We start from the raw sequence: 23,611 nt of genomic DNA, 5'->3' as shown, positions 1-23,611 counted from the left end.
AAAAGATCGACCTGTTAATGCCAGATAAAACCACTAGACTTATAGAATCCACAAGAGGTGGTTAAGAAATGTCACAAACCCGAGCGTTGCACTGCACAACATAAGGAGACCAAGGGCACACACCTTGCAACACTATTTACGATATTTGCATCAGACATCTTCAAGTCAGTAGCGCCTAGCCACATAGTCCAACACTTTTGAGCTCAAATTGTAGACATGTGTTCCTCTTTGATTCTTATTTCCAAATCTACTCTTAAAGTTTGCATATCTACTCTATAGCTTACTGTTTGTGTTGATTATTGTCAAATTTACATCTTTCATGCCTAGTTCTTACATTTTATTGGTCTATTTTATCCAATTATATCAATAGCACATAAAAGGAATAATCAATTATTGTGCCTAGCTCTCCCAAGGGTTTGTATTTGGGACTACTAATTATTTCTCTAATGTATGTTGATGTGAATGGGTATGATTCCTAGTTTGCATGTTTAGACTAGTGAACCCCAATCCACACACACCCATAAGTTTTAGGAAATCACATGTATACTTAGTTTTATATAGTTATATATTTGAAAACAAAGATTGTAAACTCTTAATGGAATACTATATACAACAAGTCTTTATTATAGGCATAGTATTTCAATGGATTTGCATATTCTTGATAGTTTACTTGTTTTGTTGCTATAGTTAATTCATATTCTTTCATAGTATAAGTAGAGCCCTTTTAAATTAACAATGGAATGTGTAAAGTTCTGATGCCAATAGCTAACAAGATGAGAGGGGGGCAGGGGGCGGGGGCGAGGGGGGGAAGGGGCGGAGGGGGGAATCATACAAACTTAATCTTCTATAAAATCAACAGATTCAACCTCAGTAACTTATACTTCAGCAATATAACCAAAAATGCTAAACATGCTAACTCATAAACACATAATCATCATAACACATATAACACCAGATTTAACGTGGAAACCCAAATAGGGAAAAACCACTATGGGATTGTGGACCCACTAAGAAATATACTCTTCTAGAGTATTCTCGGTTAAAAGCAAATCCTATTAAAGATTACAAACACATTGCTAGATGTGACCCGGTTAAGGGATTTCCCTCAGATCTATTAGAATCTTCACTTTGTTAGAAGTGACCTTGTCAAAGGATTTCAAACACTCATTTAGAATGTTAGCTTGCTAGAAGGTTTACAAATAAGACTGTTAAGTCCACTCGGTTAAGAGATTTTCTATCACTTACAAAATAACTATAATAAAAATATATTTGCAACTTCACATCTAAAATTCTAAAGCAGATTCTTATTTGCTCAAAACAATCTTGTCATAGGACTTATCTTGTCCCTCTGCTGGGCTCCTTACTTTGTTATTCAAAATAGGTCTTCAAGCTTCTGTGCTCGGTAATTATTATGTAGCATCCATGTGCTTACACTTGCCCGCATACATTGTTTATCAACAATTCCTTATTTATAAACAATTCTAACCGCTTAATCTCCTTGATCACATTTCCCATGATCAATCTTAGCTGTCAGATTTCCAATCTTGACTAGGTTCAATGTATCCTTCAATCTGAAAACATTATAACTTGCCTAGCGACTTGCATTCATTTCTTGGAACTTGCACAAGGTTATTGCGGTTCAATCTGCGTTGTAGATCTTCCTCCTAATTTTCCATTGTCGTAGATCCTTAACAAACTTCATGCACAACATACCAATCATTTATACATCTCCAGCTCATCAGTGTAAGGAAGTTAAGTAGCGGAAACAACTTCCTACACTAACCTTGAGAGGAGGGTAATGCAAAACTTTTTCAGATCATTACAACAGTTACAGAAAATGGAAATAGATATAATAGCATTCATACCACAACACAATGATTTACGTGGGGAAAACCCTTTCGGGAGAAAAACCCCACCCTCCAAAAGCAGCTCAATATTTTATTCAGCAATCAAAAACAGATTACAAAATACTTGCAGAGCAAGCTCTTCGCAGGAGTATCACTAGTCAGAGATTCAGAGGCAACTCAATAGCCATAAGACTCTTACACACAACCTCTATCTCACACACCTCATAAATAGGAGATACAATACAAGAAACCGTCAAACGGTATTACAAAACCATGGGCTAAAACCACCCAATAAGGTGTAGCCGACTTTATCTCCCTTCTAGATGCCCTATGACATGTTAAAGCACACATCAACACATGTCGCTCCCTTTTACCGCTCATTTATGTATCCGATACAAATTATTTTTCCTATTTCAGGAGTACAAACTTCCGGAGGCCATAACTTGAGAACCGGGTGTCCGATTGATGAACCGTTTGAAGCGCCGGAAAGCTCGCGAAGTGCTCTATCACCTCGTAACCTGCTTCGCCGGTTACGGCCACTTTTCAGGGCGTTTCGGAGCCTCTAAAGTCCCCAAAATTAAGTTTAAATATTTTATTGCACCCCTCCAAGATGAAAACTTTAATATCTTCAAAACTAGCTGTGACCTCGCGACGAAACTTTACCGGAATGCTTACCTAGCCAACCAGAAGCTTCAGGGAGAGTTTCGCATCATTTCGTGCTCAAATGAAAACTTACTATAAATAGTAACTTCGCATAAATGCAAGGTTGAGACACCATTTTTCTCAACAATCAGCATCCTTCATTAAATAATGTTTTTATCCATCCAATGCGATCTGTCATAACTTGGTTGCAACTTGGTAAATACTAAACTTTACGCGGTAGACATTTCGCCTTCATTAACTGATATCGATAACCTTAGGATTTACCGACTAGGTTCCTTAGGGTTTACCGACTAGGTTCCTTACTCGGTGACATAGTATAGTATTAACCTTACAATCAACAACATATGTAGGATATCAAAACAATCTAAATATCATGATCTCATCATTGTCTAACTCAGTAATAGTAGTCCATTGAATATCTTATTTCTCCTCTTATTCATCACATTCTTTATGTGTCTTTTACTGACATCTTAATTCTCTTCAAATCAATCTTCTCAAGATATGGCAACATCATACTGAATCAGGAAATCAATTTCTTGACATCAATGACAAAATAATGTTATAAAGATAGTTATCATCCTCTTTCAGTTATATCAAATAATCTTCAACAACCTTCTCAATATCCTAAATGAATATCAACAATCTCCTTATGTTGAAATGCCAACAATCTCCCCCTTTGGCATTGATGGCAAAACCAATTTTGAAATGGTAATACCAATAAGATATTCAAATTGATTCATATTCAGATTGCTATTAGACTTCTCCTATTATCCTTGAGCTGTTAAAATCTTCTGAATCTTCTCCCTTTTGCAGTAATCTTCTCTCCCTGTCATTAGTCTTCTGTTATTTTCATCATTTAGGATTTTACCATTTAGTCTTCTCCCCCTTTGACAACAATGCCAAAAAGTAAAAGAACTAAATCATGATTTCTTCCCCTATGAATTGATTTGCCTTGCTATGTAGCATCTCAGTCTCGATCAGAGCAACTTTTCCTCTATTCACTATTTCCTGCACACCTTTAGAAAACCTTCTAAAGTACGTAAATCAGCATCAATCCACACATAATATTCTGTAGATTCATCGAATTGATGCTTTCACCTAACTCTGTCAGTGAGTAGAAGATAGGGGTAGGACCTCTAACTTGCTTCTGAGATACTCAAAAGTGTCCCTTGGTAGTGGCTTTGTGAAGATGTTTGCTAATTGCTCCTTTGAACTGATATATTTCAGCACAACTTTCTTCTCTTGAACTTCTTCTCTGAGATAATGATACTTTATAGATATATGCTTTATCATAGAGTGCATTACTAGATTCTTTGAAATGTTAATGGCACTAGTATTATCACAGAATGTAGTTGTTGGCTCGGTAACTTTCTCATTTATACCTTCCAACAGTTGCTTGATCCATGCTATATTGGTACAATTTAATGCTGTAGCAACATATTCAACTTCAGTTGTTGACTGTGAAATGCATCCTTGTTTCTTGCCAAGCCAAATCACTAGTCTTTCTCCTAAAAAGAAAGCTCCACCACTTGTGTTTTTCCTGTCATCAATGTTGCCTGCCCAATCAGCTTCAGTATAAACTTTTAAATCAAAATCATTCCTTTTTTCATATACTAAGCCATAATCTTCAGTGCCTCTCAGGTATCTAAAAATTCTCTTAATTGTTGTCATATGGGTTTCCTTGAGATCTGCAGAAAATCTTGCGACAATACCTACTACATGTGCTATATCCGGTCTACTATGCACAACATATTGTAACTTTCCAATCATAGATCAGTAAAGTGTCTCATCAACAAATGCAGATTCATCATTCTTTGATAGTTTACAGTTGGTAGTCATAGGAGTACTTACAGGTTTAGAATCCTCCATTTCAAATTTCTTCAAGATTTCCTTTATGTAGTTGGATTGAGTAATGAAAATCTCATCTTTCATTTGCAGTATCTGTAAACCTATAAAATACTTTATCTCATTGATTAGTGACATCTCAAATTCTTTGCACATTTCATTACCAAAGTTTTTGCATAGAGAGTCATTTCCACAAAAAATAATATCATCAACAAATATGGCTGAGATCAGTATTTCATTGTCCTCATCATTCTTCATGTACATATTGTTGTTTTCACTTGTCCTTAAAAAACCAATCTTGATCAAATAAGAGTGCAGTCTTTCATACCATGCTCTAGGTGCTTGTTTCAGACCATATAAAGCTTTGTTTAATTTACATACCTGATCTTTACTCTTGTCTTCAACAAATCCTTCAGGTTATTCAATATAAACTTCTTCTTCTAGTATACCATTCAAAAATGTAGATTTAACATCCATTTGATATACCTTGAAATTTTTGAAAGCAGCATATGCCAACAATGTTCTTACTCCCTCAAGTCTAGCCACAGGTGCAAAAGTCTCACCATAATCTATTCCTTCTTCTTGAGCATAACCTTTGCAAACTAGTCTTGCTTTGTTTTGAATGACCTCACCTTTTTCATTTAGCTTGTTTCTGAAAATCCACTTTGTACCGATTATATTTTTGTCCTTCGGTCTTGGGATCAGTGTCCATGTGTCATTCTTCTTGATTTGATCAATCTCTTCTATCATAGCATTTACCCAATCTTCACTATTAAATGCCTCTTTTATTATTCTCGGTTCAAATTCAGATATCAGACATGTGTTCTGTCTCAATTTGTTCTTTGTCATCACTGGATCATCCTTATCTCCTATAATCTGACTTGATGCATGATGTCTTCTGACATATTTGGCTAATATAGGCTCGGTAGGCTCTGTATGATCTTCTTCATCACTCGGTAACTGGACATTATCTTCATTTTCTTCAGCAACTTTCTCGGTAGGACTTCTCGGTTGAACATAAACAAATTCTTCATAATCTTCTAGTTCTTTGGAATTTCCTTCATCATTTCTTTCTGCAAATTCATCAATTTTCACATTTGCACTTTCCACTATTTTATTAGATGATTTGATAGACATTTAAATGTTTTACTTCTAGAAGAATAACCAAGAAATGTTTCTTCTTCACTTTTCTGATCAAACTTTCCATTTTTGTCATTTTTGTGAACATAGCATCTACTTCCAAAGATTTTAAAATAACTTACATTAGGTTTCTTGTCATATCAGATCTCACATCGTGTCTTCATAGTTCCTTTCTTTAGTTGTACTCAGTTCAGGTTGTAAACACCAGTGCTGATTGCTTCTCTCCAAAATGTTTGAGGTGCCCTCTTTTCTATCATTAGGGTTCTGGCACAATCTACAATTGATCTGTTTCTTCTCTCAGCTATCCCATTTTGTTGTGGTGTTCTTGGTGCAGACACTTGCCTTTTTATACCATGATCATTGCAGAATAAGTTAAATTCATCAGAAGTGAACTCTCCTCCTCTATCAGATCTAAGACATTTCAGCTATCTTCCTGTTTCATTTTCAACTCTTGCCTTGTACCATTTAAACATTTAAAAAACTTCTGATTTTTCTTTTAAAAACATAACTAACATCATCCTTGAGTAATCATCCACAAATAATATGAAATACTTATCACCATTATAACTTTGAACTTTCATGGGACCACAAATATTAGTATGTACTAGGTCTAAAATTCCTTTAGAAGTGTAGGACTTACTTGTAAAGCTTGATCTTGTCATCGTACCCATCTGGCATCCTCGGCACATAGCATTCTCAGGTTTTTCTAGACTCAGTAGACCTCTTACTCGGTGCTTCTTGCTTATTTTGATCAGAATATCAAAATTTACATGACAAAACCTTTTATGCCATAACCAGGTATCATCTATCTTAGCATAAAAACACTTGTTCCGAGTTGAGTCAAGATGAAATGTATTACCTTTTGTTTGTGTCCCAGTAGCAGCTAACTTTCCATGCTTGTCATGAACTTTGACAATTCCTTTCTGAAATTATATTCGGTATCATGTATTGTTTAGTTGTGCTACACTCAACAAATTGTATTTCAAACCTTCAACCCAGTATACATCATCACATTTAGCATTGTCAAGAAGTGTTATAGATCCTTTACCTTTCACCGGACATGGTGCATTATTACCAAATCTTACATAACCTCCATCATAGTCTTCTAATTTAACAAATTTGTGTTTATCACCTGTCATGTGATGTGAGCATCCACTATCTATGATCCAAGAATCATTATTATTTATGTGAGATATTAGGGATTTTTCTTCATACCTTTCTTCATCAGATCCATCTTTAATAGCCACATAAACAACTTCCTCAGTATCAGTTTCATCAGATTTATCATCATTGGATTCCTCATCAGCTACTAGGCATGTCTTTCTGTCTCTCCTTCTGAAGTCTCGGTGTCCTCTGTATTGGTTGTCTTTCTGCCTATTATCTCGGTATTCTCTCGTTTCACTAGATTCTTTGTCAGGGTAGTTAGAAGCCATATGTCCTATTTTATCACAATTGAAACATTTTAAAGGTAGCTTTCCTTTATACTTACCTTTTCCTCTCGGTAACCTTCTAGCTAATAATGCTTCAAACTCTTCTTGCTTCTTGATTTCTTCATACAGTTTGTGTACTTCTTCCATGTTCTTACGAAATCTTTCACTTGCTCCACTGTGATTCCCTTCAGAGTACTTACTCATTCTATCATTGTAAACATCATATTCACCAATATGAAAAGAACTGAATGCAGATTCTACTTTATTTACCGAAGACCTACTGTTATCAAAATTACTTAACTCAAATGCATGTAGCTTACCAATAGTAGCATCCAAAGAAACTGGCATGTTAGGTACAGACCTTAGTTCATTGATTGTAGAGACTCAAATGACATAAGCAGGTAGAAGGGTTCTCAATAACTTACTTGTTACATCCTTTTCTTCAATAGTTCCTCCTGCTCCTTTAATTTGATTGACAGTCTCCTTTAACCTTGTACTGTATTGGGTTATGTTCTCACCTTCATTCATTCTCATGGATTCAAGTTGTCCTCTTAGACTATCTCGTTTTACTCTTTGAACATGTTCATCACCACCATACACAGATATGAGCTTAGTCCACATTGCTTTTGCATCATTATAGCCTTCTAGATCATTAAACTCTGAGTCGTTCAGTGTTGATGTTATTTCAATGATAGCTTGAATATGTTCTTGCTTTGCCTTTATCTCTTCCAAGGTCATTGGGTTGGTGCTTGGTGGTATGTAATCATTCCCCAAATAATATGTTGCATATTCTCCAATTCCTGATAAATGCAGCTTCATCCTTTTCTGCCATGTGGAGAAACTTGACTTGTTTAGCTTTGGTGCATCCCTTTTATACATCTTCGGATCTTTGCCTCAAGTACCTTTAAACTTTTCTTCTGGAGTCCAAAGCTCTGATACCAATTGTAAAGTTTTGATGCCAATAGCTAACAAGATGAGAGAGGGGGGGGGGGTGAATCATACAAACTTAATCTTCTATAAAATCAATAGATTCAACCTCGGTAACTTATACTTCAGCAATGTAACCAAAAACTGCTAAACATGCTAACTCATAAACACATAATCATCATAACACATATAACACCAGATTTAATGTGGAAACCCAAATAAGGAAAAACCACTGTGGGATTTCAGACCCACTAAGAAATATACTCTTCTAGAGTATGCTCGGTTAAAAGCAAATCCTGTTAAAGATTACAAACACATTGCTAGATGTGACCCGGTTAAGGGATTTCCCTCAGATCTGTTAGAATCTTCACTTTGTTAGAAGTGACCTTGTCAAAGGATTTCAAACACTCATTTAGAATGTTACCTTGCTAGAGGGTTTACAAATAAGACTATTAAGTCCACTCAGTTAAGAGATTTTCTGTCACTTACAAAATAACAGTAATAAAAATATATCTGCAACTTCACATCTAAAATGCTAAAGCAGATTCTTATTTGCTCAAAACAATCTTGTCATAGGACTTATCTTGTCCCTCTGCTAGGCTCCTTACTCTATTATTCAAAACAGGTCTTCAAGCTTCTATGGTCGGTAATTACTATGTAGCACCCTTGTGCTTACACTTGCCTGCATACATTGTTTATCAACAATTCTTTATTTATAAACAATTCTAACTGCTTAATCTCCTTGATCACATTTCCCATGATCAATCTTAGCCATCAGATCTTCAATCTTGACTAGGTTCAATGTATCCTTCGATCTAAAACCGTTTTACCTTGCCTAGGGACTTGCATTCATTTCTTGGAACTTGCACAAGGTTATTGTGGTTTAATCTACGCTGTAGATCTTCCTCCTGATTTTCCATTGCCGTAGATCCTTAACAAACTTCATGCATGACATACCAATCATTTATACATCTCCAGTTCATCAGCATCCTTCATTAAATTATGCTTTTATCCATCCAATGCGATCTGTCATAACTCGGTTGCAACTCGGTAAATACTAAACTTTACTCGGTACACATTCCACTTTCATTAACCAATATCGATAACCTTAGGGTTTACCAACTAAGTTCCTTACTCGGTGACATAGTATAGTATTAACCTTACAATCAACAACATATGTAGGATATCAAAACAATCTAAACATCATGATCTCATCATTGTCTAACTCGGTAATAGTTGCCCATTGAATATCTTATTTCTCCCCTTATTCATCACATTCTTTCTATGTCTTTTACCGACATCTTAATTCTCTTCAAATCAATCTTCTCAAGATATGGCAACATCATACTAAATCAGGAAATCAATTTCTTGACATCAATGACAAAATAATGTTATAAAGATAGTTATCATCCTTTTTCAGTTATATCAAATAATCTTCAACAACCTTCTCAATATCCTTAATGAATATCAACAATCTCCTTCTATTGAAATCCCAATAGAATGTTAGTGGATTGAAAATTAACATTTGAGAATTTGTATGAGCATAGTTTGTCTCATTTGGAAATAAAATATTTGCTTCTTGATTACATTTTATTATGTATTTTTCACGATCTCTTGAGGAAGAATACATTAGTCCTAATGCAGTGATTGATTGAATGTTTTAGAATCGAATGAATACCTTTTGTGATATCTTGTGTCTTAAATCTATTAATTGTTAGGAATATGAAGAATCAATACAATCATTTTGGAATTATTTAACATATGCTTGTAGGTTAAATATGTACAAATATGTGTAAAAATTTCTGGTTATAATAAAAATAAATGTCAGCATCAGGTATCAAATAAATTGGATTTCTCTTATGTCATTTAAGGTTTAATCTTTGTTTACAACAAGTTGGGAACATCTATATGCCTTGTGAGATTTTAAGTAGAAACTCTCTCAAATTCAACAAAGCGTAGAGGTTGTGCTTATTCCTCAACCTTCCTACATTTTGATTATAAAGCATCAATTGATCAATTAGCTTGTACTAAAAGGTTCCATAAATGCATCTTTTAGAAATATAATGAACTAATTAGAACAAGAACCTAAGATGTTATAATCTTAGAGCTAGTCAGAAAATGATTATCCTACTAAAAAATAAAAGGTACTTAACAAATTTCCTCTTTGAAATGTGATTTAACAAGATTCACTTCATATTAAAAATCATACTCAATTAGAATTCTGTTTTTCCTTCCAAATGTAATGTTATCAAATACATTTGCATTATCTGAAAAACGTTGTCTTTCCAGAAATAATTTTCTATTGTTCTCTTGAATATAAAGGTGTATGCTTATGACATCCCAACATTTTTCCAATCATAAAAATGACGAAGGTTGGCCACGCTGCTTATTTAAGTCTTTGAACATTATACATTGCATTCCCTTTAGAAAAGTTTGCCCTAAAACTGTATGAAAACTCAAGAAGCTTTATGTTGTTGTTATTGAGATTTGTAAACAGAATTCCTTAATATAGTTGTCGTCAAGGTTTGTAAATAGACTTCAACTTGGCCATGTGGAATTTGATCTCCATTGCCCTTTGCTAGGTCTGCTGCACATGGAAATCTCCAATGCCCTTTGCTAGGTCTGCTGCACATGGAAATCTCCAATCATATCTTGCCATCTAGAAATTAATCTTTAATAGCATTTGTTCGATTTATAGCTCCTGAGAAAGTATCCAGCTTGGTTATAATCTATAACTGCAATATCTTTCTCAATCCTATCAACGTATTAAAAAAAGCTTAGTTCACAAACATGTTAGATCTCCCAAAATACAAAAAGATAGTAAGCAACATTAAAAATCTCTAACCACGAATAATCCAAAAACCAAACGGACATATATAAATTTGCATAAATAATTTGGGAGATTACAGTCCTGACTTAAGCACAAGATAATCCAATTAGTAGAAACAAAATAAAGAACTACTAAAAGATGCTCTACTCACTATCTACTTTCTGGCCGGGTAACTTCTATTTCCTTCTAGCATGCCTCACTCGTTTTGTTTTGCCAATGTTACACCTCCTCCAGCTTTTCATTCCCTCCAGCTTTTCATTCCAGAGATGTACCGACTTCCTGAAAAGTAGTTAATTGTCATGAAACCTTCATGGTATTTTAAAACACGAATTTACAAATAACACATAAGTTTATATAGGCAGTGGTGCATGCAATGCATTTAACTTTACTTCTAGATCTCCAAACACTTTTTCATAACAGTTATGAGAAACAAAAACAAGACCTGATTCCTCCTTGTCACTGCATGTCCGTCATGATACACCCTGTCATTGTGCAAACCTATGTTTACAGCTTGCTTTACTTAGGATCACCAATAATCTCCACAAGTACACTGTCCTTGTTTGAAATGGTGGAACCGGTTCGCATCTCTGACAACAACTTCCCTTGCAACAATCTTGGAGATAAACTTAACCACAGTGTGGCAGTCAACACATACTCGAAGGTTCTTGACAACTGTAATAGTTGTTCCAGGGGATGTGTTTAACAATCCAAATGCAATTGCTAACTTCTCACTATGGTGTCCAAGGAATAATTCCTTTTCCTCCTCCTCAACATCATTCAGTAATTGTTCTGAATCTGGAAAATAGCCTGCCGCTTTCATCTCCAATGACAAGTTCTCCAGTTTTGCATAGATTTCCTGTGTTTGTGGGTGTGATCTGTCTCCTGCACAAAACACGTGTACCATTTTATGGACTTCAATCCAGCTACATCCAGGTATCTTTTTTGTTCCTTTGTCTTTCATCAATCTCCTTACTTTGCGAACATCATCCCACTTGCCCATTTCTGCGTAGATGTTTGACAGAAGAATATAAGGTGAGGCATTTTTAGGATCCAGCTCAAATAGGAGAGTTGCTGTAAATTCTCCTAGCACTGTATTCTTATGTGATCTACAAGATCCAAGCAAAGACATCCATACGACCACTGCAGGTTTGATTGCCATTTTGATGATAAAGTTTGAAGCTTGCTCAAGATAGCCAGCACGGCCAAGAAGATCAACCATGCATGCATAATGATCAATTGTAGGCATAATGCAATAAGAACCATTAATGTCATTGAAATATTTACACCCGATATCCACTAAACCTCCATGGTTGCATGCAAATAAAACACAAACAAAGCTTACATGGTTAGGGTATGTTCCAGAATTCTTCATTAGTTCAAAGAGATTGAGTGCATCCTTATGAAAGCCATGCATTGCATATCCTGCAATCATAGCATTCCATGAGACTGCATGTCGTTGAGACATTTTATCAAACAATTCACGTGCCTTCTTTATGCTTCCACATTTCGCATACATGTCCACCAGAGCACTCGCAACTACAACATCCGACAGAAGTCCATTTACAATTATGCTTTTATGAATGGCCATACCCTGTTCCAGAGCTCCCATCTTGGCACAGGCTGGAAGTATGCTGCCAAAGGTGAATTCATCAGGTTCAAAACCTGCCAACTGCATTTGCTTAAAAGTATCCAAAGCCCTTTCAACAAGCCCATTTTGTGCATATCCTGCAATCATCGCATTCCATGAGACCACATCTCGTTGAGGCATTTCATTGAAAATCCTAAAAGCCTCATCAAGAATGCCATTTTGTGCACATCCGGCAATCATTGTTGTCCATGAGACCACATTTCTCTGAGGCATTTCTTTGAAAAGTTGTAAAGCCTCATCAAGAACCCCATTTTGTGCAAATCCGGCAATCATCGCATTCCATGAGACCACATCTCGTTGAGGCATTGCTTTGAAAAGCTTTAAAGCCTCGTCAAAAACACCATTTTGTAAATATGCTGCAATCATCGCATTCCATGAGATAACATTTCTTTGAGAAATTTTATCAAACAGTTTCTGCGCCTTGTGTATGATTCCACATTTTGCATACATGTCTACCAGGGCACTTGCGACTACAACATCTGAAAAAAAGCCACTTTCAACTATGCTTCGATGGATTTCCATACCCTGTTTCAAAGCACCCATTTTGGCACAGGTTGAAAGGATGCTGGCAAAAGTTGCAGGATTTGGCTTTAAGCCTGCCAACTGCATTTGCTTAAAAGTCTCCAAGGCCGTTTCAACACGCCCATTTTGTGCATATCCCGCAATCATCGCATTCCATGAGACAACATCTCGTCGAGGCATTTCATTAAAAATCCTTAAAGCCTCATTAAGAGCACCATTTTGTGCGTATCCTGTAAGCATAGCATTCCAAGAGATCACATCTCGTCGAGGCATTTTGTTGAATAGCTCTAAAGCGTCATCAAGAAAACCATTTTGAGTACATCCTGCAATCATTGCATTCCACGTCACCACATTTCTTTGAGGCATTTTATCAAATAGTTCCCGAGCCTTCTGTATAATTCCACATTTTGCGTACATGTCTATCAGAGCACTCACAACTACAACATCTGACAAAAAACCCCTTTCCATTATGGTTTGATGGATGTCAATACCTAGTTTCAAAGCTCCTATTTTGGCACAGGCTGGTAGAATGCTGGCAAAGGTAAACTGATTTGGTTGAACACCTACCAATTTCATTTGATTGAAAGTCTCCAAAGCCTTTTCAACAGGTCCATTTTGTGTATATCCTGCAATAATCGCATTCCATGAGACCACATCATGTTGAGGCATTTCTTTTAAAAGCATAAAAGCCTTGTCAAAATCACCATTTCGTGCATATCTTGCAATCATCATATTCCACGAGACCACGTCTCGTTGAGGCATTTCGTTGAATAACCTTAAAGCCTCGTCAAGAGTGCCATACTGTGCATAGCCTACAAACACGGCGTTCCATGAGACCACATCTCGTTGAGGCATTTCATAGAAAAGTTTTAAAGCCTCATCAAGAATACCTCTTTGTGCATATCCTGCAATCATAGCATTCCATGTGGCTATATTTCTCTGTGGTATTTTGTCAAACAGTTCCCGTGCCTTGTATATGCTTCCGCATTTTGCATACATGTCTACCAAGGCACCCACAATTACAACATCTGATAAAAATCCGCTTTCGATTATGTTTTGATGGATAACCTTGCCCTTTTCCAAAGATCGTAACTTGGCACAGGCAGGAAGAATGCTGGCAAAGGTGAACTGGTTGGGTTGAACATCTGTTAGTTGCATTTGATGGAATAGTGACAACGCCTCGTGAGGATACCCATGTTTTCGGTAAGCTGCAATGATCACATTCCATGAGAAGCCATCTCGTTCTGTCATTTCGGCAAATAATTTACGTGCAAATAACAAACTACCACATTTGGCATACAAGTTGATAATGTTATTTTGAAAAAATGGAAGTGTAGCAAATGCAAATCCCCTGTCAATGATGAGAGAGTGGATTTGTTTTCCCTGTGAAAATGCATTCTTGGCAATGCAGGTGCTCAGTAGTTGAAGATATATGTTACAGTCTGAAGGAGGGTTGTGGGTTGTAAGCACAATGTCTACTGCCTCCTCCAACCGATTCTCTCTACACAATGCTCTCAGTTTGGGATTGAGATTGATACGGGCTGTGGGTGACATCGTATGATTACTCTTTAAGTGCATGTTAATATTAATTTCAATTCTACTTCTACCGCTGTGATAGCCCACCAGTATCACCGACATCGCCCTCGAACATGGTACTAAAGCCATCTAGTTACATTTCTGGGTTAGATTTCATGCTTGACTTCCCAGTGCGAATATATTTTGACCTGACAAACTGCTTTGATGGAAGATTGCACTTTCCTGTCTTACGGTAAAAAAATCCCTCTTTCCTTTTTCGTTTTCTTCCCATTGACCAGTTTGGTCATCTGTGTGCTTGTTCATCTTTACACATTAATATGCATATTTTCTTTCTGCCATTTTCATTTTCTCAGCTGATATCAATGCTTTTTTTAGTCGCAATATTTTCAATGCTAAGACGATACTCTTCTATTTTACAAAGATGACATCATTTTGTCACCTATTTTTACTTAGCTTGTTGAAAGAATTTAGTTATTCTTTTTTTTTTGGAAAATTTAATAGAATGAATCTATGTTCATAAATTTTTACTATGAATTAAAAGAATATAATTTTTCTAATATGCTAATGTTTTTGGTATATATTTTGGACTTCATTTTTTATATCATATATTTTCATGAGATTGAATCTTGTTGGATGTCATAATTAGAAACATACTATCACCTTTATTAATTGTGCTCAACTAATTAAACTATAATTTTTAATTATGAAACTTATTTTATAAATAATTTGCTTCTAACTTCTTTTTAATGGTTATTTTTCTTTTAATTTTTTTCTTTCATTTTTTTAAAATCTCCCCATTTTGCATTCTCAATTGAGGTGTTCAAGTAACAACTTTGAGAATTTATTTATATGAGCATAGAAAATTGTGATGATCCCTAACTTGTGCCTTCATTGATCCAATGTACTTGCAAGTTTAAGCCTTAGCATTATTATATAAAAATGAGGTCCCACAATTCATAACAAACCTTTTTTAAGGTTTGCCTCTGAATAATGTAATAATGTAATGAATGTTATGTTAGCCTTTCCTAAGCAAAAGTTTCCCTTAATTTTTTAAACAAAATATGCAAACTCTTTTCCTTAATTTTTTAAAGGAAACTTGTAAATTAAGAGTTATGAATCTTAATGAATAAATTGATCGTGATCTTTTTTCATTTGTGCTGCAATATTTTGGATTTTAAGCAATGAAATTCACGAAAATCTAACACGGTTTTACAATGTGAACAAACAAATCTTAAATTAAAACTTCTAATTTATCAAGATCTTTTGAATAGCCATATTTAATTTTGAGAATTCAATCTCTCCATGCTATCGTCTCTATAGTTCCTTCAACCCTCCGTTTCAATGATCCTCATTTATCTAAGAGTTGCCAGCGCCTGGTGGAGATGGGGGGTATGGGGGTAATGGGGAGAGCATTTTTCGTTCTCAGGGAAGTTGCGTGTCTTTAGCTTTTGATCGCTTGAAAGCTCTTGTAGTTTGATTAAATGAAAGTAGATGAGAGATTCTACATGAAACAAGAATTTAGGCAAGGCCTTTAGTAGATTTCCACATTCTGAGAGATAACAACAACAAACAACAGAAGTGTTATAGTTAGTTTGTAAAGTAGAGAGTACACATCAGAGACCGATGCTCAGAATGTGATCGACTAATTTACCACCGAGTTTCTGTGCCTGCATGCCTCTTCGATTTTTTCACAAAAGCATTTATAGTACTTTCTGGTCTAGCTTTTTTATCATTCATATGGCTCATATCCCTCGTTAAGTTTGTGACGGACCCTATGAATGAATATCCATGATATTTGGTGTTAGCTTTTTTAAAGATTGAAATGCGTAGATCTCTAGCCAAAGTGCAGTAGCATCGAGGTTTTTACCTCAAAAGATGATGCAGGTTATGCACTAGTGTATTATCCAAAAATATCCCAAATCTCAATATGACTTGGAGATTTGTTGGGCAAATAGAGTTCTTTGTATATCTTACTAGGTCTCTAGGATTCACAAGTTGAGAACTGCAAATTCAAATTTGAATGATTGCAAACTTCTCTACCTTTTCGGATCATTAAAACTTGATTTCAATTTTAGATACGATTCAGCATACACTCGTTGTTTTTCTTTACTACCCACTCATTTGGATCAAGTATTCTCTAGTTCTGATCAGTTAAACTTTAGATTCCATGCCAGAAATTGAAACACACAATTTTAGAAAGAAAACATTATTTTCTCTCAAGATTGCTACTATTTATCATACACAATCTGTATGCACCATAATACCACATGGCCAGGTATAAAATATATACAAAGATGCATTACAGTATTAAGCAATACCATTTCTGGTATCCATGTGGAGCATGAAATACGTTACAAGCAAGAATGCAGGACAGCTAGAAGAACACATTCAAGAATCTAATTTATGGATATCCAGAAAAAGGAAGATAGGGATATTTTAAGCGCATTAAAGGTGAAATTCTTAAAAAAATGAAAATAAAAATTGATTGCTACTGCTAAAGCCTAGAGATTTATTAAAATTTCAAAGCCCAGCTGATAAAGTGGAGAAGAATAAAAGCTAAATAATATTATGGCTTATTGGACTGATAAATATCGTCAAATACATGTAGACTTGTAGTTATTGTTAGAGTATGGCGTTATACATCACCTGGCAACATTAAGGGGGTTTATGAACCCACAGTTCAGGTGAAGGCATTCAAAATTTAGGCTTTTAAATGAAAAAGTGAATCTAAATGAATCAAAAGATCCAAATCTAAGGTTAAGTGGAATGAAACATTAAAGCATATCTCAAACTATAATTAAACTATACAAAACAAAGAAAACGAATGTTGAGTGTCTGGGAAGTGAAAATTACATTTGTAATTAATAAAAATCTAAATCCAAACAACAAATTCAAAATTTTCAGACTTCACCGTAGCAATACAAAAACTAAAATATCAAAATAAGTTTAAATACATGCTAGAGAAAGTCCAAAACCAGATATCTGAGTTAAACACATTTCAATAAAATCCATGCAAACAAGGTATCCTTGCTGAGCAATCTTTATAATAAAATACTCACATGTATTTGTCTTCCAAATATATGCTACTCTTCTCCAAAATTTCGTAATAATTGTTGAAATGGTAGAGCCAACATAGAACAAAAAAAACTAAACCATGATTGCAGAGAATGGCACAAATGAAAAATATTATTGATTTGATTTTGTAGGATAAAATATATTATCAGATACTCCTATTCATTATAAATGTGTGCCTTTAAATAGGCAATACAAAATAGCAAATGGTTGTGTAACTGCACAACTAAAAACACAACCATCGGTAGTTTTATTAATTAAATCTAAACTAATGTAATAACACCAACATTCCCCCCCTTATTACATTAATCTGAACAAGAGTGGAAGTTGCAAGGGTTTTAATCCAACCCTCGAGTGACTTTGATGAAGCGCCTTCACCAATCCTCCTCACTCGCCCAAGAAACACCGAACTGACTGCATCAGTGGATCTCCTGGCCGCAAAACCTGGAACTGTCTACACAAGAACAAAAGTTCCCACCTCCCCTGCACAATGAGACACATTTCCTCCGAAATTCCACATCTCCTCTGAGTGTGTTTAATGCCTCCTCCAATGCTGCACATGAGACGCCTTTCCTCTGAAAGTCCAGTCCACATCTCCTCCGAGTGTGTCTAACGCCTCCTCAAGTGCTATGGAAACTTGATCATTGCCGCTATGCCTGCACAATCCTGTCCCTCCCCTTGCTCCTAGAAGGGACAATCACACTACCAAGCTCCCTCTTCTCTTCAGGAACACAGATAAATCGCGCCCACTTTTTAGGGACAAATCTGCCAAGCCCCGGCTTTATAGGGACACAGATAGGTTGCTTCTCATGCAATGATCATCTCTGAGCGAGAAGCTAACTCAAGATGATAAAAGATCCTCCTGCCTCCGACCTCCTGTCAATATTCACTATTCTCTAAAGAAATCTTGTATCAACCCCTATATCATCTGATGGACTGTCACCATCAGATGAGTCATTTTTATGTACTGCAAATCCACAAAAGTTGGCCTCACCTTCTGTTGCAACAAAAGATGTATCTTTCTTTAACTTTCCATCGATTAGATCTTTGGCCCGTTGAAAACAGTTCATCTGCACATGCCCATTTTTCTGACAATAAAAGCATTTGAATTCTCTTCTACTGGAAACATTAGATTTATTCCTAGCAAACAAAGCACATTCTTCAGGAAGTTGATAGTTCTTATTAGTTCTATTTCCTTCATCAATTAGAGAAGAGATTATTGTTTCCAAGCTAGGATTTATTTTGTTTAGAGTAAAGACAATATGGTCAAAACTAGAAGGCAAACTGTTAAGTAATATTGCCTTGGCATCATCATCAGCGACATTAGCATTTATACCTGCAAGTTGATTAAGGAGAGAAAGAAAAATGCTTATATGCTGAATAATATTATCACCTCCATTCATCTTTAACCCGAACAATTTTTGCTTAATAGACATCTTGGCACTGGAAGCCTGAGAACCAAACAAGACATTGAGCCCGTCCCATATTGTTTTTGACGTCTTTGATAAATCAATATGATGCAAGTATGCATCTGATAAACCAAGACCAATCAATGCCGTGGCCCTACGATCTTTTGTCATCCACTTCGTTGCTGCATCTGCATCTTGTGGCTTTGTTACCGTCCCATCCACAATCTCCCACAAATCTTTCTCAATTAATGACAGTTGCACTTTAATTTACCATGTGTGGAATTCATGCCCTTCAAATTTAGGAATTGTAACTACTTTATCCATAATCTTTATCACTCAAAGACAAATAAAATGATAACAGAAGATTTGTGATGTCACCCTATAAAGAGATAGTCCATTTCATACCTCTTTTCTTGAAACATGATTGCAAGATTCTAGTTTGGCGTTTGGACTTGAATCATATCTCTATTTTCACTTCCACCTTCCTTTTATTGTTCCTCTCTCACCATTACAAACATTGAAATCATATCACTGCCATCTACAGTTCTTCTAAGTCACGCCCAGTAGCCGCTTTGTCTCCTCTGCAACACAGCAAATGCAGAAGCCAGCCCCAATCTTACTCCTCCATTAGCCACAGATCATAGAAACAAGTTTTCGCTCTGATACCATGTTGAAATGGTAGAGCCAACATAGAACAGAAAAAACTAAACCATGATTGCAGAAAATGGCACAAATGAAAAATATTATTGATTTGATTTTGTAGGATAAAATATATTATCAGATACTCCTATTCATTCTAAATGTGTGCCTTTAAATAGGCAATACAAAACAGCAAATGGTTGTGTAACTGCACAACTGAAAACACAACCGCCGGTAGTTTTAATAATTAAATCTAAACTAATGTAATAACACCAACAATAATTTCTAAATAGTCTTTGTGTTTCTCATTTACAAGATGCTGACATTTTTTCTTGCAATAGCACATTTCTGCTGGCTTTAGACAACTATAACAATTTCAACCATATCCTTTTGCTCAACAGTATAAAGTTGTTATTAGCATATGGCCCACATAACTTTATAAATAAATTATTTTTTAAAACCAATTCCAGGGTCCTGGGCATATTTTTTTCATTTGGGATGAAATCCAAATTCATATTTTGGGATCCAGTACCCAGAAATCCAGGAGGGCATTTTGTTCCTTACAAAAAAATTATAGAAATTGTCATCAACTCAAATGCACCCCTGCTTTTCAAGTAAATTCTTCAATCATGGGCAAACATGAAAATGTGCAAGTGTCACTTGCACATGCTAAGCTTGGCTCCCGTGGTTTCATAGACCCACTCACCTCTGCAGATTGACATCCAAATTGGGTCCATGTGCAACTTTCAGAGAACTACAAAATCCCAGTCGTGGTACTGGTTTTGATTAATATGAGGAACCCCCCAAAAGATAAACAAGTGTTTCAGAATATCTCACAACATAAGCATAACCACATTGACAGCCATTAAAGACAAAAATTAATATAAGCTTTGCTCTCTCTTAAGCTGTTCCATTTACCTGCCACCTACCTTGTTGATGAGTTAGACAATTACTGATTTCATATTGTGATGTATATGTTAATTTACAAAAGCAAATTTGATGATTGAGATGTTGAAGTAAATATAATTTACTCACAATCTTAAGTTTACATAGCATATCATATTCTTATGTAGTAGGTAAGCTTTATTATATTTTATTGTTTACCTACATTTGTTTTTGTGCCAATAGTTGGTAGGTAGTTATACGGTATACCTACCCTCGCACCTCATTGGTGCTCGCATCCTAGCCTTTGCCTATATAAGCAGGCTTATGTACATTTGTAATTTATCTCAATTTCAATATATTTTATTCATTTGGTGATATATCTGGTTCTCTTGTGAAGGTTTCTGCAGGTTGTGATCCTGCCTTTGGAGTTATACTCCTACATGAGAAAACCTCAATAAGCGAAAAATAAGCATAGGTCTCCAGCTCCAACGGATAGATGGACATGACTGCATATCAGCCCTAACATTTTCTTCAGTCTCATGTACTATATGGGTTACAGTATCCCTTTGTACAAATTCAACTTCTAGAAACTCGCTGATAATTAAGAGAATATGAATATAACTGCTCTCCGACATGACCAAAATTCTGTGATGTGATCAATCTAAGGCTTCCCTAATCTCTAAGCGAAACAAGAAATAACACTACAATAATTACTACATTAAAAAATGTAAAGCATAAATATTGCAACAAATAACAATAGAAATGAGCATACAACCTTTTGTGCGAGTCTAAGGTGGTGCAGTAGTGCAGATCCTCAATGTTGCGTTGGGCAGCTTTGATCTATGCAAAAGGCGGTGCAAATACACAAATAACAATAAATAAAACAATCTTACTGACACAGACTAGCTCTAATTTGGTTTTGGCACAATGGTCTCTCCCTTAGGTGGCCAGCTGAGACCAAGTCCTGGTAGGAGATTGCTAAAGGTAGCAATTCTCAGGTTTCTAATGATTCCTAGGAAAAAGGGGCAAGGAGTTCTTTGGTTGCATAAAACCTATATCCTTTAAATATCTGGATGTAAGTGCTAGAGAAAAGCTGCTAATATTGAGATTCAAATGATTCAATAACTGATTTTGGAAGGGCCAGTAGTGGCCTACTGATACGATTGCAAACACAAAAAGGTGGAAGGGCAACATGTTTGGTTTCGGTTAAACACATAAAAGAAACCTAAAAGGTACGAACAGTCCGGGGGATATTCAGCTCAAATCAAATGTATTAAATAATTGAGATAGAAACAAGCATATACAACTTGTGTGGAATGAGTACACAGACAATATTACCAAGATAGAGTATGTCTATCATGGTTTGGGTGCAATAGTATCTTCCTTAGATGGCCAGCTGAGACCAAGTCCTAACAACAAGAAATAAGGAGTACCTTGCCTACATTGTAAAGAAACCCATCCTTTGGATAACCAAGTGTGAGTGGTGAAAAGACAATGTGTCTAGTCACAATTGGGCATGTCAAGGAAGCCCAAATGGTAGGAAGAGCCCAAGAGGCATATTCTGCTGCAATCAAACACGTCAAGAAAGCATAAAATTGTCTAGTCACAATTGGGCATGTCAAGGAAGCCCAAATGGTAGGAAGAGCCCAAGAGGCATATTCTGCTGCAATCAAACACGTCAAGAAAGCATAAAAGGTAGGAAGGGTCCAAGGGGACATTGTTGATGGCGATAGAAATGTCAAACTGAGTCCACGATAGACGGAGAAGGAAGAGAGGTATGTCATCAAGAGGTTGTGTGAAGATATGTTTAAGAGAAAGTAATGGGAGTACCATGAATTTTGAAGGAGATATAAGGTACCCAAAGCGCTCTAAGGTGAGTGTCAATTGGAGGTGATCTTGGCATGGACATAGCCCACAACAAGCAATATTTCACAAGATGGGCGGTTGGCATGCCAAAATGCTCATTGAAGCTTGTCAGTTTTCACTCTAATGTATATTTTACCTTGATGTAGAGTTGGAATTGAAAAGAAAATGTGAAACAGTAACGTCAAGTTGTAATTGAAATAATTAGGGTAATGTAAAAGTGTTGAAAAGAATATAAGGTTGATGTAGCTAATGATGAATTGAAGGTGCTCAAATTCATTTCTCTAGCTTGTGTTCTACATGCTTCCATAAGGCTGGTCAATAATATGTGTTGCCTCTAGTGTAGTTGAAAAGACGTCAGTTGTCAAGTACTCAAAAGAAAAACGTTTTGACACAGCATGTTTTCCAATAACATCTAAGTTACCAGTCCTAGTAATGGGACAACTATGGGTTTGAGGTTCAGGTATGCCGATACAAAAAAAAAATTTCCCTTGGGTCAAGTGCAGGTTCATATATATAATTTATAATTTTCTATTTACTGAAATTATAAATACAATGATACTGATAATAGCCAATAAATCAAATTTTTAAATAACTCATAATATGCAAAAAAGGAAATACTCATAAATTCATAATTCAATGATTTAATAAATGTCAATATATGATGAAAATTACAATCAGTATTCAATAATCTTCGTATTCCTCTTCATCGAGTGCATCAAGCTCAATATTTGGTTCAAATTCATTTAAACTACAATCAACTACAATGCCACTTCCACTAGCCATATCATATGTAAAACTTAACTCATCTATATAGATTTGGCAAGTTGTGCAACAATAGCATCTAGGTCGGCACATTCAAGAGTTAGATCCCAATTTAGTCTGACCCCCTCATTGTAATCAGGTTTCTTATGTCACAAGATGCAACTTGGAGTGCACAAAGACCAAATTCTTTGCTTCTTTTGTGCCTAGTTGGTACTGAACTAAATGGATAAACAAGTATGTGCTCCAATTCCTCTAAGTTGAAGAAGAATTCACAACCTATAGAAATGTTTCTTTGGGAAAAATAAGCTATATTCGATTAAATCTCAAGACAAGGAAATGGTGAGATGTGGGGGATGGATCTCGAGGATGGGGGAACCAAGGGCTTGAATTTGGGGCTGGAAACAAGTAGGGGTCTTGGAATGGAGACCCCAATGGCGTTGGCTGGTTCCCCTTGTAGGAGTCGGGAGGCATCACCCCTTGTGATCCCTTTTGGGGGTTTGGGGACAACACCCTTAGCAAGGTTGATGGTCAACACCACCACCACCAAGCCAAAATTAAGGCCTTTGAAACTACACAGACCTTCATAGTGC

General features: G+C 35.9%; 1 protein-coding gene across 4 annotated transcripts; it reads right to left on the bottom strand.

Annotated features, from left to right (window-relative positions):
• Positions 1 to 10,212: 10,212 nt before the first annotated feature.
• Positions 10,213 to 14,875, bottom strand: LOC131052399 (pentatricopeptide repeat-containing protein At4g02750). Of its 4 annotated transcripts, none has more exons than XM_057987054.2 (3): positions 11,125 to 14,875; positions 10,834 to 10,961; positions 10,213 to 10,607 (listed from the first exon to the last, which is right to left on the bottom strand). In XM_057987054.2, exon 1 carries the CDS (start codon positions 14,515 to 14,517, stop codon positions 11,209 to 11,211), a length of 3,309 nt encoding a protein of 1,102 aa, XP_057843037.1. In that variant the 5' UTR covers positions 14,518 to 14,875; the 3' UTR covers positions 10,213 to 10,607; positions 10,834 to 10,961; positions 11,125 to 11,208. The 4 variants fall into 4 exon arrangements, with proteins under 4 accessions (XP_057843037.1, XP_057843036.1, XP_057843040.1 ...); XM_057987053.2 differs by having other exon boundaries at positions 10,213 to 10,553; XM_057987057.2 differs by having other exon boundaries at positions 10,213 to 10,477.
• Between the last annotated feature and the right edge of the window lie 8,736 nt (positions 14,876 to 23,611).

This window comes from Cryptomeria japonica, chromosome 9 (assembly GCF_030272615.1).
Source record: "Cryptomeria japonica chromosome 9, Sugi_1.0, whole genome shotgun sequence".
NCBI classification, from domain to species: domain Eukaryota; kingdom Viridiplantae; phylum Streptophyta; class Pinopsida; order Cupressales; family Cupressaceae; genus Cryptomeria; species Cryptomeria japonica.
This window is presented reverse-complemented; position numbering and strand designations above follow the sequence as displayed.